This window comes from Podarcis muralis, chromosome 16, assembly GCF_964188315.1.
Source record: "Podarcis muralis chromosome 16, rPodMur119.hap1.1, whole genome shotgun sequence".
In the NCBI taxonomy this organism is placed as follows: Eukaryota; Metazoa; Chordata; class Lepidosauria; order Squamata; family Lacertidae; genus Podarcis; species Podarcis muralis.
Genome location: NC_135670.1, coordinates 24021218 through 24036950, shown reverse-complemented (window position 1 = coordinate 24036950; position 15733 = coordinate 24021218). Strand labels below are relative to the sequence as shown.

The 15733-nt window shown below is 50.6% G+C and overlaps 1 protein-coding gene across 1 annotated transcript; it reads right to left on the bottom strand.

The window, feature by feature from the left end:
* Nucleotides 1-1077: 1077 nt before the first annotated feature.
* Nucleotides 1078-14734, bottom strand: SLC35E4 (solute carrier family 35 member E4). The gene is made up of 4 exons (XM_028710128.2): nucleotides 14107-14734; nucleotides 10676-10891; nucleotides 9375-10074; nucleotides 1078-5828 (listed from the first exon to the last, which is right to left on the bottom strand). The coding sequence occupies exons 3-4, from the start codon at nucleotides 10012-10014 to the stop codon at nucleotides 5407-5409; spliced, it is 1062 nt and encodes a 353-aa protein (XP_028565961.2). The 5' UTR covers nucleotides 10015-10074; nucleotides 10676-10891; nucleotides 14107-14734; the 3' UTR covers nucleotides 1078-5406.
* Between the last annotated feature and the right edge of the window lie 999 nt (nucleotides 14735-15733).

Here is a 15733-nt window from a genome sequence, read left to right as displayed (position 1 = left end):
GTACTGTATATAGCCAGTGGACAGCTCCTTATTGCCTCAGGAGCTCAGTAAGAAAACTAGCCAGATCAGCTGAGGGAAATCTGAGGAGGAGGAACAGATGGCCTAAGCCCTAAGACATTGGTAGGCAAACTAAGGCCAGGGGGCCGGATTCGACCCAATCGCCTTCTAAATTTGGCCCGCAGACGGTCCAGGAACCAGCGTGTTTTTACATGAGTAGAATGTGTGCTTTTATTTAAAATGCATCTCTGGGTTATTTGTGGGGCATAGGAATTCGTTCATTTACCCCCCCCCCCCCAATATAGTCTGGCCCCCCACAAGGTCTGAGGGACAGTGGACCAGCCCCCTGCTGAAAAAGTCTGCTGACTCCTGGCCTAAGATTTGGCTTGATCTGCCGCCTCCATTTATTCCATACATTGGGGGGTAAGGAACCTCAGGCCTGGGGGGGAGTCAGTGTGACCCTCCAGGCCTATCTGGCTCTTGGAATGCTCTCCAGGCTACACTCCCTGTCCCCAGGCCCTGTCCTTCACCAGCTTTGCTTCCTATCTGGCCTTGAGTGTTTTTGCCAGGCTGGAATGTGCCCTTGAACTCTGATAATGCCTCCTGCTTGCCTGAACGGCAGATGGAGCTGTGTTTGAACGTGAGTAGGAACCTGCCTAGTATATATAAGTCAAAACTCGTATTTGTTTCTCCTCGCATCTTTGCCTCCAGTCCCGCCTACCCCTGGCACCGTTGCCCGGAAGAGAAGACGGCCCTTGGGCTGAAAAAGGTGCTTCACCCCCTGGTGTAGGATGAAAAACCTCCCCTTGATTTTGCTGCTGGCAAAAGCAAGCCTTTCATGCGACCGGCTGCCATGGCAACCATCCGTGATGGGCAGGAACAGGCATTTTCCTGCATCGCCCGCCTTCTCTGGCAACGGAAGGGCAAAGACCTTGGGGAATTATCCTCTTTCCTGATGTAGAGCTATTTCTTTTCTCAAAACAGCTGCTGGAGGTGGAGGAGTGGGCTCTCCCTCTCGCCCACATCTCTGTTTCCCTCCCTTCCTCGGGTCGTTCAAGGACACAAGCACAAGCGCTCAAGTAAGACAAAAATAGAGCTTTATTTGAAGGGCAAATGAAACCGGAGAGGCCGGCTTGGCCTCCTTTGTGCTCTGGTTGCGCCAGAGGTTCCCTCAGTCGCCCGTTATCTCGTTGATCGGATGGCATGACCCGGACGCTTCACGAAAGGAGAACTTGACACGTGTCCCTAACTGGGACGGTTCAGGCTGGGTGTGATACGGCAAGGATCGCTCACTGCTGGAAGGAAGGGTCGGGGGCGAGAGCGGCGACGGCATCACCAGACAGGAAACCGGACAGATACAATTCCCCAGAGCTGTGCGTGCAAAAATGGCGATGCCTCCACTACGGTGGTGATTTTGTGAACACTCTCCCACTGAGGACCTCAGCGTGGCATATGAGGTCCTCTGCCTACCACAATATGCTCACCACACAACCCTGTGAGGTAGGCTAAGCTGACGGACACTGTCAGTCGGGATATAATGATCCTGGCTTTGGAAACCATGGTTTGTGAAACTGAGCCTCCACACTCCTTCCCCTCCCCTGGTGGCTTCAAGGAAAGGGCCGTAGCTCAGTGGCAGAACATCTGCCTTGCAAGCAGAAGGCCGTGGGTTCAATCCCTGGCATTTCCAGGTAGGGCTGGTGGTGATGTCTCAGATCTGAAACTCTAGAGAGTCGCTGATAGCCCGCGTAGGCAATTCTGAGCTAGGTGGACCGGCAGTCTCTGATTCTGTGTGAGGCAGCTTCCTGTGTTAATACTGGTGAACCAAACCACAGTTTCCCATTACACACGAAACTGTGGCTTTCTGTTACTAGCCAGAATTCAAAAACCATGGGGTATGAAGCCAGGATAGTTATGTCCAAAGAGTGACTGGCCTGTATTGAGGCTGTGTGAGGAAAGGACCTCAAATTTCCCTGGGTCCCGATTAGACACTTTTCACAACTACACCACTCCGGTTGTCACAAAATACCTTGTGCTTTATGGACAACTCAGGCAGCAGTTAACAATGACACAGGGCCCACCTCACACCGTAGAAATCTGGTTTTATGAAACAAATGGTATTGTGAGGAGCCCAATAATTCCTCAACAGTGGTGGTTTTTTTCTACCTTCCCCTGCATACTGCCTCCGACAGTGGACAGAGGGCAGACACTAGGAGTGGCTGTTCCAGCCGATATATTTTGGGTACTAGTAGGACAGACAGACCTGATCCACCAGCACTTTCAAACACTTTTACTCAGCCCTATATGAACATATCCAGAGGAATCGTCATATTAACTTTTCCTCATGTCAGTGGACAAAGGTGGTGCCTTGCAAATTTTTATCTCAGGCACAAAAGTGGCTAGGGCTGAACCTAATTCGACCCTTCCCCCCTCCCAAAAAAGACACACACATATGGTAAATAAAAAAAAGTTGAATAATTTACACACTGGCAAAAACATTTGGCCACACACCCACCCAGCGCTGCTGAGTGTTCACGGCTAGCCTTCTAGTGGCAATCTTATTAATCTGCTAACAGTTCTTTCTGCTGCACCAAATTGATTCTGGCAGGCTATGTGGGGGTCAGTTCAGCCTTTATGTTTCCCTTTACACTTGAGTAGGGAAACGCCTGTATCCACAGCCTTTTCACCAGGGACGAATGTGTTGGCTCTGCCCTTGATATCCGGAACCCAGTCTTCCTCCAAAACATCCTCTTAGATGTTTTGACTACAGCTCCCAGCAGCCCCCAGCCAGAATGGCTGTAGTTGTAGTTCAAAACAGCTGTGCTGGTAGGGTCTGGTAGAAATGGAAGAACAAAACATCTGGAGAGCGCCAGGTCAGAGAAGCCTGACCAACACACACACACACACACACACACACACACACACACTGATTATCGAACCCCCTTTGCTATAAATGACAGCAAGCCGACATTGGCACATCTTGCAGACATTACAGATATGTACATTAGCCTCCGCTTGGAGAACATGTAAAACGCAATGCAAGACAGCCAGTGTCGTAAGGGGGAAATGACAATCCACTTCTATAGGGGTGGCTGAAAGCCAATCAACACTTGCTGGTGAACCACATGACACATGAGTTCCACGTCGAACCGCAGGAACGAAACCAAAGTATGCAGAGCGAACCCTTCCCTGCGTGTAGAAAGCTAGCCTCCCAGGGAGTTTGGGTGGGCTAGAACTCTCCCCCCCTCACATGCTAGACTTCCATGTGCAAGCAGAAATTGGTCCAAGACAATTCTGCGCCATGTGATTTGATCTGCGTGCACAGATTGACCTTGACTCCTTCAAAAACGGGGTGCATCCCCACCCTGCAACAACAAGTAAACAAATTCAAACGTGTCCAAAAGCATTTTACCCCATGGAAAGTAATACTGACCATTTTCACCCACTACCGGTGGGCTTAATGGGTGCCCATTCATCAGAGGATTTCCAGTGAATCTGGTAGGCAGGTGGAAAATGCCCTTCGAATATATCCACACAGGCCAAACAGTAAAGATTTTCTTCATCCACCAAAAGCAAATGAGCACCCTGAGGAGTTACCTAGTCCAGGAACGGAGGGACCTCTATAGTCCTCTAGATGCTGGGACTACAATTCCCATCATCCCTAACCATTGACAAGGATGGCTGGGGCTGATGGGAGCTGTAGTCCAACGGAAACCGGAGGGCTGCAGATCTCCTGATCCTTGTTGTAGCCCAGTGAGGATAAGGAAATACTAATGGGTGTCTACTCATAAGCAAATGTGCATGCACGCTCTCTCTCTCTCTCTCTCTCAAACACACACCCTTAATCCACTAGCAGGCAGCACAGAAATAAAACATCCATCCATAAAAATTGCACTATACGCCACCCCACCAGATGGCAGTAGAGAACGGAAATAGACACACACACACACACACACACACGACCCTGAACACCCCACTTTTCATCTCCATGTTCCTCCTATATGGGAGCTCCTCATTCAGTACTTTAGTACCAAGTGGGGAGCCCTGCCCAAGGAAAGGAGGAACTCTGTGCCACCTCCCTCTGCGGGCATCAATCCCACAGTGCCCTCGCAGGGGTTGGAGAGGAACTGGCACGAGAATTGGCATGGCTGCCAAGCGGCTTGCGGAGATCAGAGGTGCACTCCAGCACACATTCAAGTCTCAACATTTTTTAAAAAGAAGGAAACACTTAGTTTCCCCCAATTTTTAGCCCTATGAGAAGTAGCGGCTGGTGCCAGAGGGCTCTGCTGAGGCAGATCCGCTCTTCCCTTCTCTCTTCCCCAGAGTCTGCATGTTTGAATTATCTGCCTCAGAGGAGCTGGGGAGACTACCTGCATGTAGAAATCTAGCACATCAGGGAGAAAAAGAGAAGAGAACCCTCTCTCTCCCAAGGTGCTGGCTTTCTAGGGGCAGGGATTTTAAAAATATTTTTTTAAAAAAAGATTCTATGTAGGTGAGAATTCAGATACGCAGCATCTAATCCCTGCCGTCAAATCCTTCGGTGGGCAGAGGTGGCGCCTCCTGGCTTCCTCTAAAAACCATCTGCTGTAGCTCTTGCCCAGTGCGTAAAATGGCTCAGGGGTCAGGTGGGGCTGAGTTATTTGGAGGAGGATAAGCCTTCCCACAACTCTGGCATCTGCTGATCATGAGCGCCCACTGTCCCCCCCGCAACGTACCAGAGGCATGCTATGATCCATCAGAGAGGAGAGGCACACCTTCGGCAGTAGTGGCTGGCACCCATTGGGATTGGCAGGACAGAAAGCAGGGAGGCCCAACAGTAGGTGGCGCCACAGCCAACGACAGGCAGAGCCAACTCACTGCAGCTTTTGTCCCCGTCCTCCTTTCTGCAGTTCCGCAAGGGCAACACCGAGGGGAGGAAGCTGGCCGGCAGTGCCACCGCCTGCAGTGGTGGTGTAAGAACATAAGAGCAACTCTGCTGAATCAAGCCCATCTAGTCCAGCATCATGTTCTCACAGTGGCCAACCAGATGCCCCAATTGGAAGCTTGCAAGCGGGACCTGAGCAAACCGACACTCTGCCCACCTGCAATTCCCAACAACGGGTATTCAGAGTCACCCTAACTCCCCGTGGCGGCCGGTGCCCACCGGTAGGGCAGAAAGCAGGGAGCCCAACAGTAGGTGGCGCCAGAGAGCAGGCTGAGTCAACTCATTCTAGTTTTGTCCCCGTCCTCCTCCCGGCTGAGCGACACTGAGACCAGGGAGCAGGAAGCGGGCAGCCAGTGCCAACCCTCCTGGACCAGATGGGGGCTAGACAAGAGCAGGCTGGGGTTGGCAGGGCAGGCCCCCTACCCCATTGGCCCTACAGCTCCCGCGCTTGGCAGTCACAGCTCCAATCACGTCCTCCCTCTCTCCGCTTACTCCTCTTTGCCCCGCCCACCCCTGGAGCGCCAGCAGGAGGCGATGGAGTCACAGTGATGGTACATGAAGACCCCGGAGAGGGTGAGGGCGATGCCCGCGTAGCTGAGCAGCGTCAGGCGGCTGCCAAAGAGGAAGTGGGAGAGCAGGAGGTTGCCCACCACGTTGAAGTTCCCCAGGACGTGGATGGTGAGGGCCGACGTCAGCGAGATGACGTAGAAGCTGGCCAAGTTGTACAGCACCGAGCCCAGGCAGCTGAGCAGGACACAGGCCCAGAGACCCCCTCCGTAGGCCAGGGTGCCGTCCCAGGCGGGCCCCACCTCAAGGACCAGGGCGGCCGCAAAGAGGATGTAGAAGCTGGGCAGGGAGGTGAGGCAGAGCAAGGTTAACGAGTCCAGGCGCTCCTCCTGCAGGAAGGTACCTGGGGTGAGAGATATAAAATATATTAATAATAATAATAAGGGACGCGGGTGGTGCTGTGGGTTAAACCACAGAGCCTAGGACTTGCCGATCAGAAGGTCGGCGGTTCGAATCTCTGTGACGGGGTGAGCTCCCGTTGCTCGGTCCCTGCTCCTGCCAACCTAGCAGTTCGAAAGCATGCCAGTGCAAGTAGATAAATAGGTACTGCTCTGGCGGGAAGGTAAACGGTGGTTCTGTGTGCTGCTCTGGTTCGCCAGAAGCGGCTTAGTCATGCTGGCCACATGACCCGGAAGCTGTACACCGGCTCCCTCGGCCAATAAAGCGAGATGAGCGCCGCAACCCCAGAGTCGTCCGTGACTGGACCTAATGGTCAGGGGTCCCTTTACCTTTAATAATAATAATAATAATAAATAAATAAATAAATAAATAAATAAATAAATAAATAATAAATAATATCAAACATTTAAAGCTTCCCGATACAGGGCTGCTTTCAGATGTCTTCTAAATGTCATATAGTTTTTTATTTCCTTGATATCTGATGGGAGGGCGTTCCACAGGGTGGGTGCCACTACCAAGAAGGCCCTCTGCCTGGTTCCCTGCAACCTCACTTCTCGCAGGGAGGGAGCCACCAGAAGGCCCTCGGAGCTGGACACCAAATTCAGAGAGGGGCTGAGGAGGGAAAGAAAAGCACACAGGAGGCAGGAGAGAACTTCCCCGAGGCATGGCCGCTCCTCGACATGGCATGGACTTCTTCAACGTGGCACCCTGCTGTTGTTTTGGACTACAACTCCCATGAGCCCCAGCCAGGATTGCCAAGCAACCCATCAGTCCCAACTTCATACAACTGTTTTTCAATATGTTGTAAGCTGTCCAGAGTAGCTAGGGGAACCCAACCAGATGGGAGGAGTATAAGTAATAAAATTATTATTATTATTATTATTATTATTATTATTATTATTATTATTATTATTATTTCAGATTTTGGGGGACGAAGCCTCATTCACTGAAATGCTCCCTCACAGGTAGGAAACTCCCCGCACATAGAAAACCAGCAGGTCAAGGAGAAGGCTCACTGTTTATGTGCATTGAATCCTTTTGTACAGTGGAGCATTCAGTCCTGGGAGTCCCAAACCCGCAATTTGAAGCAGTACAGCCCTAACACAGGTTCACCACCTCACTGAGAAGTACGCCCTTGAGTCCTGACCTTTCCCAAACTGTATATGTGGGTGTTGTTGTTTTTAAAAAAGATGTGTTTTTGAAATAAAAATAAATCCATCATAAAGCCCCCAGTGGCCTCTTATCCAAAAGTAAACAGCCACTTACATTTCTCTGAGCATCTAGATGACCAAGCAAGAATGAGGAAGTACATGTTAAATTTGCACAACCCTGCATTGGAGACAAGAGTCCAGCCCAGAGATGATGTTTTAGGGAATAGCCTTTCCCAAGTTGATGCCCTCCAAGTGTTTTGGACTATAGTGCCCATCAGTCTTAGCCAGCATGGCTGTTGTGACCAACAGCTCCCATCAGCCCTGGCCGGGACTAATGGGAATTGTAGTCCCAAAACAGCTGGAGGGCCAAGTTTGGTCATCACTGGCATAGAGATTCACTGGTATAGGGTCACATTCACACCATCCATTTAAAGCACTATGATCCCACTTTAGTCATGGAATTGTAGTTTGTTAAGGGCGCTGAGAGTTGTTAGGAAAAACCCTTCCCTCTTCCCCAAAGTGCTTTAACAATCAATCCCTCTTCCCAGGAAACTGTGGGAGCTCCAGCTCTGGAAGGGGAATAGGTATCTTCTAACAAGCTCCCAGAGTCCTTAACAAACTACAACTCCCAGAATTCTTGGGGGAAAGCCTTGACGGTTTAAAGTGGCATTTGTGGTGCTTTGAATAGATGGCGTGAATCTGACCTAGATCCACCATTAGAAGGTTCAGAAGGCTGCATGTTTAAGTTACACACAAACTGGAATGAGCTATCCCATTTCCAAGACAACAGCCCAGCGAAGGATAAAGTATTCCCTTCTGAAAACCTCCCGGCAAAGATTTAGCATCCCAAAACAAAACATGCCTTCTGCCCTGCTCAGCGTTTTAAGTTTCAGCACACAAACGAAACGAACGATTCCAGGTTCGAATCTGGCTCTGGTTTCAATCCAATTAGAATTCTGGGAAGGGCTGGCCTCTGCTTAATGCAAAACAAGAGACGTTTTGCAGATGTGATCGATTGGTATAATTCCTTCATTATTTATTCCCAGGGAAAACTAAAACAGAGCGCTCATATTCTTCACCCACATGCTTTCAAGCACATCTCTGCAGCCATAATGATAATAATAATAATAATAATAATAATAATAATAATAATAATAATAATAATTTTTATACCCCACACATCTGGCTGGGTTTCCCCAGCTATCCTGGGCGGCTCCCAACAGAATATTAAAAACACAATAAAACATCAAACATTAAAAACTTCCCTAAACAGGGCTGCTTTCAGATGTCTTCTATAAGTAAAATAGTTGTTTATTTCCTTGACATCTGATGGGAGGGTGTTCCACAGGGTGGGCACCACTACCAAGAAGGCCCTCTGCCTGGTTCCCTGTAGCTTCACTTCTTGCAGTGAGGGAACCACCAAAAGGCCATCGGAGCTGGACTTCAGTGCCCGGGCTGAATGATGGGGGTGGAGATGCTCCTTCAGGTATACTGGACCAAGGCCTTTTAAGGCTTTAAAAGTCAGCACCAACACTTTGAATTGTGCTCGGAAACGTACTGGGAACCAATGTAGGTCTTTCAGGACCGGTGTGATATGGTCTCGGCGACCACTCCCATTCACCAGTCTAGCTGCCGCATTCTGGATTAAGTGCAGTTTCCGGGTCACCTTCAAAGGTAGCCCCACACAGAGCACGTTGCAGTAGTCCAAGCGGGAGATAACTAGAGCATGCACCACTCTGGCAAGACAGTTCGTGGGCAGGTAGGGTCTCAGCCTGCGTACCAGATGGAGCTGGTAGACAGCTGCCCTGGACACACAATTGACCTACACCTCCCTGGACAGCTGTGAGTCTAAAATGACTCCCAGACTAGAAACTCACTTTAAAAAGGACCCTTAAGAAGGGCCATGGGATGCGGGTGGTGCTGTGGGTTAAACCACTGAGCCTAGGACTTGCCGATCAGAAGGTCGGCAGTTCGAATCCCCGCGACGGGGTGAGCTCCCGTTGCTCGGTCCCTGCTCCTGCCAACCTAGCAGTTCGAAAGCACATCAAAGTGCAAGTAGATAAATAGGTACCACTCCAGCGGGAAGGTAAACGGCATTTCCGTGCGCTGCTCTGGTTCGCCAGAAGCGGCTTAGTCATGCTGGCCACATGACTCGGAAGCTGTACACCGGCTCCCTCATCCAGTAAAGTGAGATGAGCGCTGCAACCCCAGAGTCGGTCACGACTGGACCTAATGGTCAGGGGTCCCTTTACCCTTTACCTTTAAGAAGGGCCAATGTTCCACACAGGCCACCCTCCCGCAGGAACTGCGGCCCACGCACAGCCACGCATGACACTCACTTTGCTGTATGGACTTCAGCCCGCGGAGGAAAGTGGCGGCAAACAGGAAGCAGCAGCCGGCTTGGTCAAAATGCACCTCCCCGACGATGCTCAAGGAAGCCCCCAGGCAGATGGGCCCCATGGCCACATACTGCAGGGGGTGGTGGTGTTTCCCCAGAAGCACCTTGGAGAGGGTCAGGGTGAAGAACGGCGTCGTGGTGTAAACCATCTGGGCAAAGTCCAGCTGGACGTAGTTCAGTCCCAGGTTCCCAAAGGCCACACTGGCGCAGAAGGTCAGGCTCAGCAGGAAAACCCTGCCCTTGGCTCCAGGGCAGGGGGCGGGGTGCCCAGCCCTGCCGGCCCGCAGCTTCGCCAAAGGGTTGCCCACCACCACGGCCGTCAACATGTGCAGGGAGGAGAGCAAGACCGGGTAGCGGAAGTTGTGGACGGCAAAGATCCACTTGTTGAGGCTGGACATGGTGGTCCCCGTGACCAGCCAGACGAAGACCGTGAAGACCAGGGGCAGAGCGTGCCGGGACGGTTCGGGGGGCCTTTGCCCCCCATGCGGCAGCGGATCCAGCTTCCAGGGAGAGAGGGGTCGTGCCCCATTGCCAGCGTTCATCTCTGCTTCATTTCTTCTCCCCGGAGAGGGTGGGCACATCAGGGGCGGCAGCCTGGCATCAGCACAAGGGACAGAGTCCCTGTGCAAACAGCTGTGAGCCTAGAGACAAAACATTATCCTAAAACAATCATCCAACTAACCCAGGTGTCAATCTTATACGGCTTAGGCCCAGGCTATCCGAAGGACCGTATTCTCCCATATGAACTTGCCCCGGCTCTGAGATCTTCCAGCAAAGCCCTTCTCTCGGTCCCGCCACCCACACAGGAACTCTTGGTGGGGACGTGGGACAGAGCCTTCTTAGTGGCTGCTCCCAGACATTGGAACTCCTTCCAATGGCAGGTGAAGACTTTTATTCCAACAGGCCTTCGAGAAATGACTACTTTTAAGGTGCTGTTTTTACTATCAGCATTTTAATAGATTTGTTTTAATTCTGTTAGAGTTCAATTCCTTTTTAACAATTACCTGTTACACGTTTTTAGCTCTTTGAATTTTATCAGTGTTGTTCTAATTTGTGAAAGCTGCCTTCAGTCCCAGTCTGGGGGAAAGCTGGTAAATAAATAAGTAAATAAATAAATACAATCAAATTGCCTGAGCTTACTGTCTCCTGGCTGGCTTTGGTGCCCACACAAAGTTTGCCATGTCCCGCTCAGCTATTTCCCCCTTCCTGCCTCCTCTCCAAAAGTCACTCCCAGTGACTCACCAGTATCCAATTTCCAGTCCCGGCCAGGAGCGAGCGAGGATCCCTCTGGCTTTCTCAGGAGGACTCTGGAACAGACAGAGGAGAAACGCCCTGGATGTGCCTTGACGTTATAGAATCACCTTCGGTTGCGACCTCCAGCCCTTGCGATGTCCGGCACCTTGTCAGCTCCGTCGGGACAGGAATCCAGTGGCTTCTAGACATTCGGCAAGCCTCATTCTGTAGGACGACACACAACAGATGAGATCCCTGGAGTCTCACTTAAACCAGAGGTCTTTGGGCTGGCCTGCCGCCTACGGAGAGAGATGCTGTCCCACTTCAGGAGAGGCTTAGCCGCTTCTGCTGCCGGCTAGCCTTGTGTAAGGATGCCGGGCGGAGAGGAGGAAGGCAGTGGAAAGTGTGATGGGCTGCCTGGGAGGCTGGCAGCGAAGCTCCTCCCTCTCGTATCCTGGGACTGCGGCAGCAACAACAACAATGGGTCATGTGTCTGCCTCCTTAAAGTGATCAGGGCCAGGCAGCCCAAGCGGTTTGTGGGCCCGCCCAGGCCGACTCATCTGCGGTTTGTCCCTGTGGGAGGAAAAAGATCATACAGACCGGCTGCAGCAGCAGCGGAAAGAAAGAGCAGTCAGGAGAGCATCCTAAACAAAAACCCCAGTCGCCATGGAAACATAGCAATCCAAAAGAGAAAGAGAGAGAGACTGTGCCACGCTGTGCCTTTAAAACACATGGCTTCCACCCCACTCAAGGACCCTGGCAACGCTTGTTCCCGCCGAACTACAATTCCCAGCACCCAGAACAAACTACAGTTCCCATGATTCTTGGAAGGGGAAACTATGTGCTTTCAATATGTGTCCAAAAGTGCTTTCAAAACGGTGATGGAAGCTGCAGCCGTTTAAAGCACGCATTCATTGATTTCTTGATCGGTACTATTCATAAATTTATTACTCGCTGTTTGGCAGGAAGCTCCAGGGTTGAGTTACGACGATTTAAAATTAAGAATAAAAAAAGAGGAGATACGGTACAAAAAGTGAATAAGGAGTGGACTTTCTTTAAGGAATACATCAAAATCTATGTGGAAAAAGTAGAACTTTTGACAGATATTGAGTGAATCCAGAAAAAGATTCGAGCGAAAGGAGAGTAAAGTTAACATAGAAGAAAAGATTAAAGAAATAATGAAATGCGTTTAAGCTAATTGGAAAAATAAAGTAGCGTAACAAGAACGGCTGGAAGCAAAGTCACTTGGTGTGGATGTCTGTGTGAGGTAAGTATGTAGGTATGTTGACATGTACAGTATAGGTAGGTATTATATAATGTAGGTATGTTTTATGCTATGAAAATAAGGTAGTGTGTTGTGTATATGTATTGTGTAAATGTAAATGTATGTGTTTTATATGTTAATAAAATAAAATAAAGAATAAAAAATGCATATTGCAGTCACGGGAATAGGGTGGGCCTTGAAAACACACACATTTCAGGTGTCAAAGGCTGGGGTGAAGAGGTTCTCTGAGAGCCATGTAATGAAGCTGTCAGACGCAACTCTGTGGGGAGTTCCACAATTTAGGGGCTGCCACTGAGAAGGCCCCATCCTGGCCCGCCACCCCCACCAAGCTTCTGAGGGCTGTGAAACTAACAAAATTACATTCAATATACATTTAAAGCACATGACTTTCACCCAAGGGATCCTGGGAATGGTACCTGCCCCCACAGAACTTTAATTCCCAGCACCCAGAACAAACTACAGCTCCCTGGGATTCTTTGGTGGGAAGTCACGGGCTTTAAGCGTGTGTTGAATGTACTTTAATATATGGGGTGGAAATGCCCTAAGCTGGTGATACATGCCGCTTCAAAGCAGCGGTGTTTGCTGGGGCCTCATGGGAATTGTAGTCTAAGGCTCTGCACTCACCATGCATTTAAGGCATATTTAAACCACCCACAAACCCCAAGAAACCTGGAAATAAAACAGCTGGAAATAAACTAGCTGGTTTAGGAAGGTTGGTTTAAACCAGGGTTCAGCAACCTTTTTCAGCAGGGGGCCGGTCCACTGTCCCTCAGACCATGTGGGGGGCCGGACTATATGTTGGGGGGGGGAATGAACAAATTCCTATGCCCCACAAATAACCCAGAGATGCATTTTAAATAAAAGGACACATTCTACTCATGTAAAAACACACTGATTCCTGGACCGTCTGCGGGCCAGATTTAGAAGGTGATTGGGCCGCATCCGGCCCCCGGGCCTTAGGTAACTACCCCTGGTTTAAACCCTAAACAGGTGGGGAGCTGGGTGAGAAAAGCAACAACTGACACATATTATTATTATTATTATTATTATTATTATTATTATTAATTAAATTTTGTATTTTGTCCTTCCTCCATAGGCCGACCTTTCGCCTGGCTTCTCAACTGATATCAACATCACAAGGCAAAACCCCCTCCGCTCAGCTCTGGGTGAATTGCATACAGATTAATACCTGGAGCCCAATTTGCACAGACCCAAACTAATTAGGAGTCAGGAATCACAGATTCTGCAGTTCTGGTAGCAAAAGGGGGAAAGGCCACACAGCTGGATGGAAGAGCATCTGCCTTGCATGCAGGAGATCCCGGGTTCAAATTCCTCGGCAGCATCTCCAGCTAAGGCTGGGAGTGGGGAAAGGCTCCCTGCCTGGATCCCTGGACAGCGGCTGCTGCTGCCAGCCAGTGCAGACAGCACTGAGTTGGCTGGACCCGTAGGCTTGGCTCAGAATAAGGCAGCATCCTGTGTTTACTCAGAAGTGTTGGTGCTGACCTTTAAAGCCCGAAACGGCCTCGATCGTGTATACCTGAAGGAGCGTCTCCACCTCCATTGTTCTGCCCGGACACTGAGGGCCAGCGCCGAGGGCCTTCTGGCGGTTCCCTCCCTGTGAGAAGCCAAGTTATAGGGAACCAGGCAGAGGGCCTTCTCAGTAGTGGCACCTGCCCTGTGGAACCCCCTCCCACCAGATGTCAAAGAGGAAAACAACTACCAGACTTTTAGAAGACATCTGAAGGCAGCCCTGTTGAGGGAAGCTTTTAATGTTTAATAGATTATTGTATTTTAATATTCTGTTGGAAGCCGCCCAGAGTGGCTGGGGAAACCCAGCCAGATGAGTGGGGTATAAGTAATAAATTATTATTATTATTATTATTATTGTTGTTATTATTATTATTATTACTGCTACTGCTACTGCTACTGCTACTACTTAACCCCTGCGCTCTTCTCCCCGCTTTCGATGGCTCCTGGAATCCTGGCATCCATCGGCCCCGTCCAGAGAGACCCGGCACACGCCTCCAAGCGTCTCCCCGGGTTAGGAACGGCGTCACGTCTGAACTCTCCGCAGGCCCGGGAAGCAACCATACCGGCCAGAGGCGGGCGATGTGGGTGGAGGGGAAGAGTGCGGCGCCCTCAAGGTGACTCTTACCTTCAGGTAAGGCGGGGCGAGGCGCAGCTCCATCGCAGCCAGCCAGGGGGGGCGCCGGCTGCTGGGTCCCCAAAGGATCGCTCTCCCGAGAAGGCGAGGCAGAGCCGGGGCGAGCCGGTGGCTGGGACCACGCACAGACCCCCGGGCTCAGCATCCGAGATCGGGTCCCTCCTTGTCCTTGGGCGTCTTTTCCCACGCTCCCTTTCCAGCCGAGGATGCGCTGCTGCTCCTGCTCCGGTATCCTTGCAATAACCCCCCGGAGGCGGCAGGTCGAGGGGAGAAAGGAAAGCGGTGGAGGAGAGAAAAGGGAGAAAAGCGGGGAGCGCAATCGCTTTGCAGGGTTTCTTTCCCGCCCCCTCTGCCTAGCAAAGCTAAAACGGGAGCCTGCCGGCCAAAGCCGTCTCGCCGGCGCCGCCTCCTGGCCGCGGGTGGGAGGCGACAGCCTGGCTTAAGCGCACCGGAGGAGGAGGAGGGGTAACGTTGCCTTGCCTCCCGCGGCTCCGCGCGCAAAATTGCGCCCGCACCGCCGCCTGTGCGCAGAGGCCAGCAGCGTGATGGCGCAGAGACTGCTGCCGTGCCCAAGCAAGGCTTGGGAAGAGATTGCAGTTTCGGATTGGATCCATGTTCTTAAAGTGTGTATGTGTGTTTATTTATACAAATAAATTTATATAAAAATATATTTATAAATAAATATTATTTATTTATGTGGTTTTTTGTTTGTGTTTTTCCCACGGCAGCTCAAAGCAATGCCTAGAAGCTGAGGGTATATTTTTTTCACTTATGGTGGAAATGCAAGTGGGCAAATGGTGTAAAGGTAAAGGGACCCCTGACCATCAGGTCCAGTCGTGACCAACTCTGGGGTTGCGGCGCTCATCTCGTTTTACTGGCCGAGGGAGCCGGTGTACAGCTTCCGGGTCATGTGACCAGCATGACTAAGCCGCTTCTGGCGAACCAGAGCAGCACACGGAAACGCCGTTTACCTTCCCGCCGGAGTGGTACCTATTTATCTACTTGCACTTTGACGTGCTTTCGAACTGCTAGGTTGGCAGGAGCAGGGACCGAGCAACGGGAGCTCACCCCATCGCGGGGATTCGAACCACCGACCTTCTGATCAGCAAGCCCTAGGCTCTAGTGTACAACAAGCTAAATTTATTATTATTATTATTATTATTTACATCTCCTAAAAAAAATGGAAGCATTCCTCCTTGATATAAATAGGAGTGGGTTAACAACAACAAAAAAAGCCCATAACTTATTCTTATATGCTACAACAGCTGCAAGGATATTATATGCAAGATACTGGAAACAGAGACCCCAGGGAAAGAACAATGGTTAAACAAACTCATTGAATTTGCTAAGCTTGCAGATATGACACCTAAAATAAGAAATGTAGATGATGAAAGAGACAAGGAGTGAGTGGGAGTATTTAGGGGAATATTTACAAAAATTCAATCTTAAATACGAATTCCAAGTAGGGAATATCTTCTGACTAGGTAAAGGTAAAGGTACCCCTGCCCGTACGGGCCAGTCTTGACAGACTCTGGGGTTGTGCGCCCATCTCACTCAAGAGGCCGGGGGCCAGCGCTGTCCGGAGACACTTCCAGGTCACGTGGCCAGCGTGACAAAG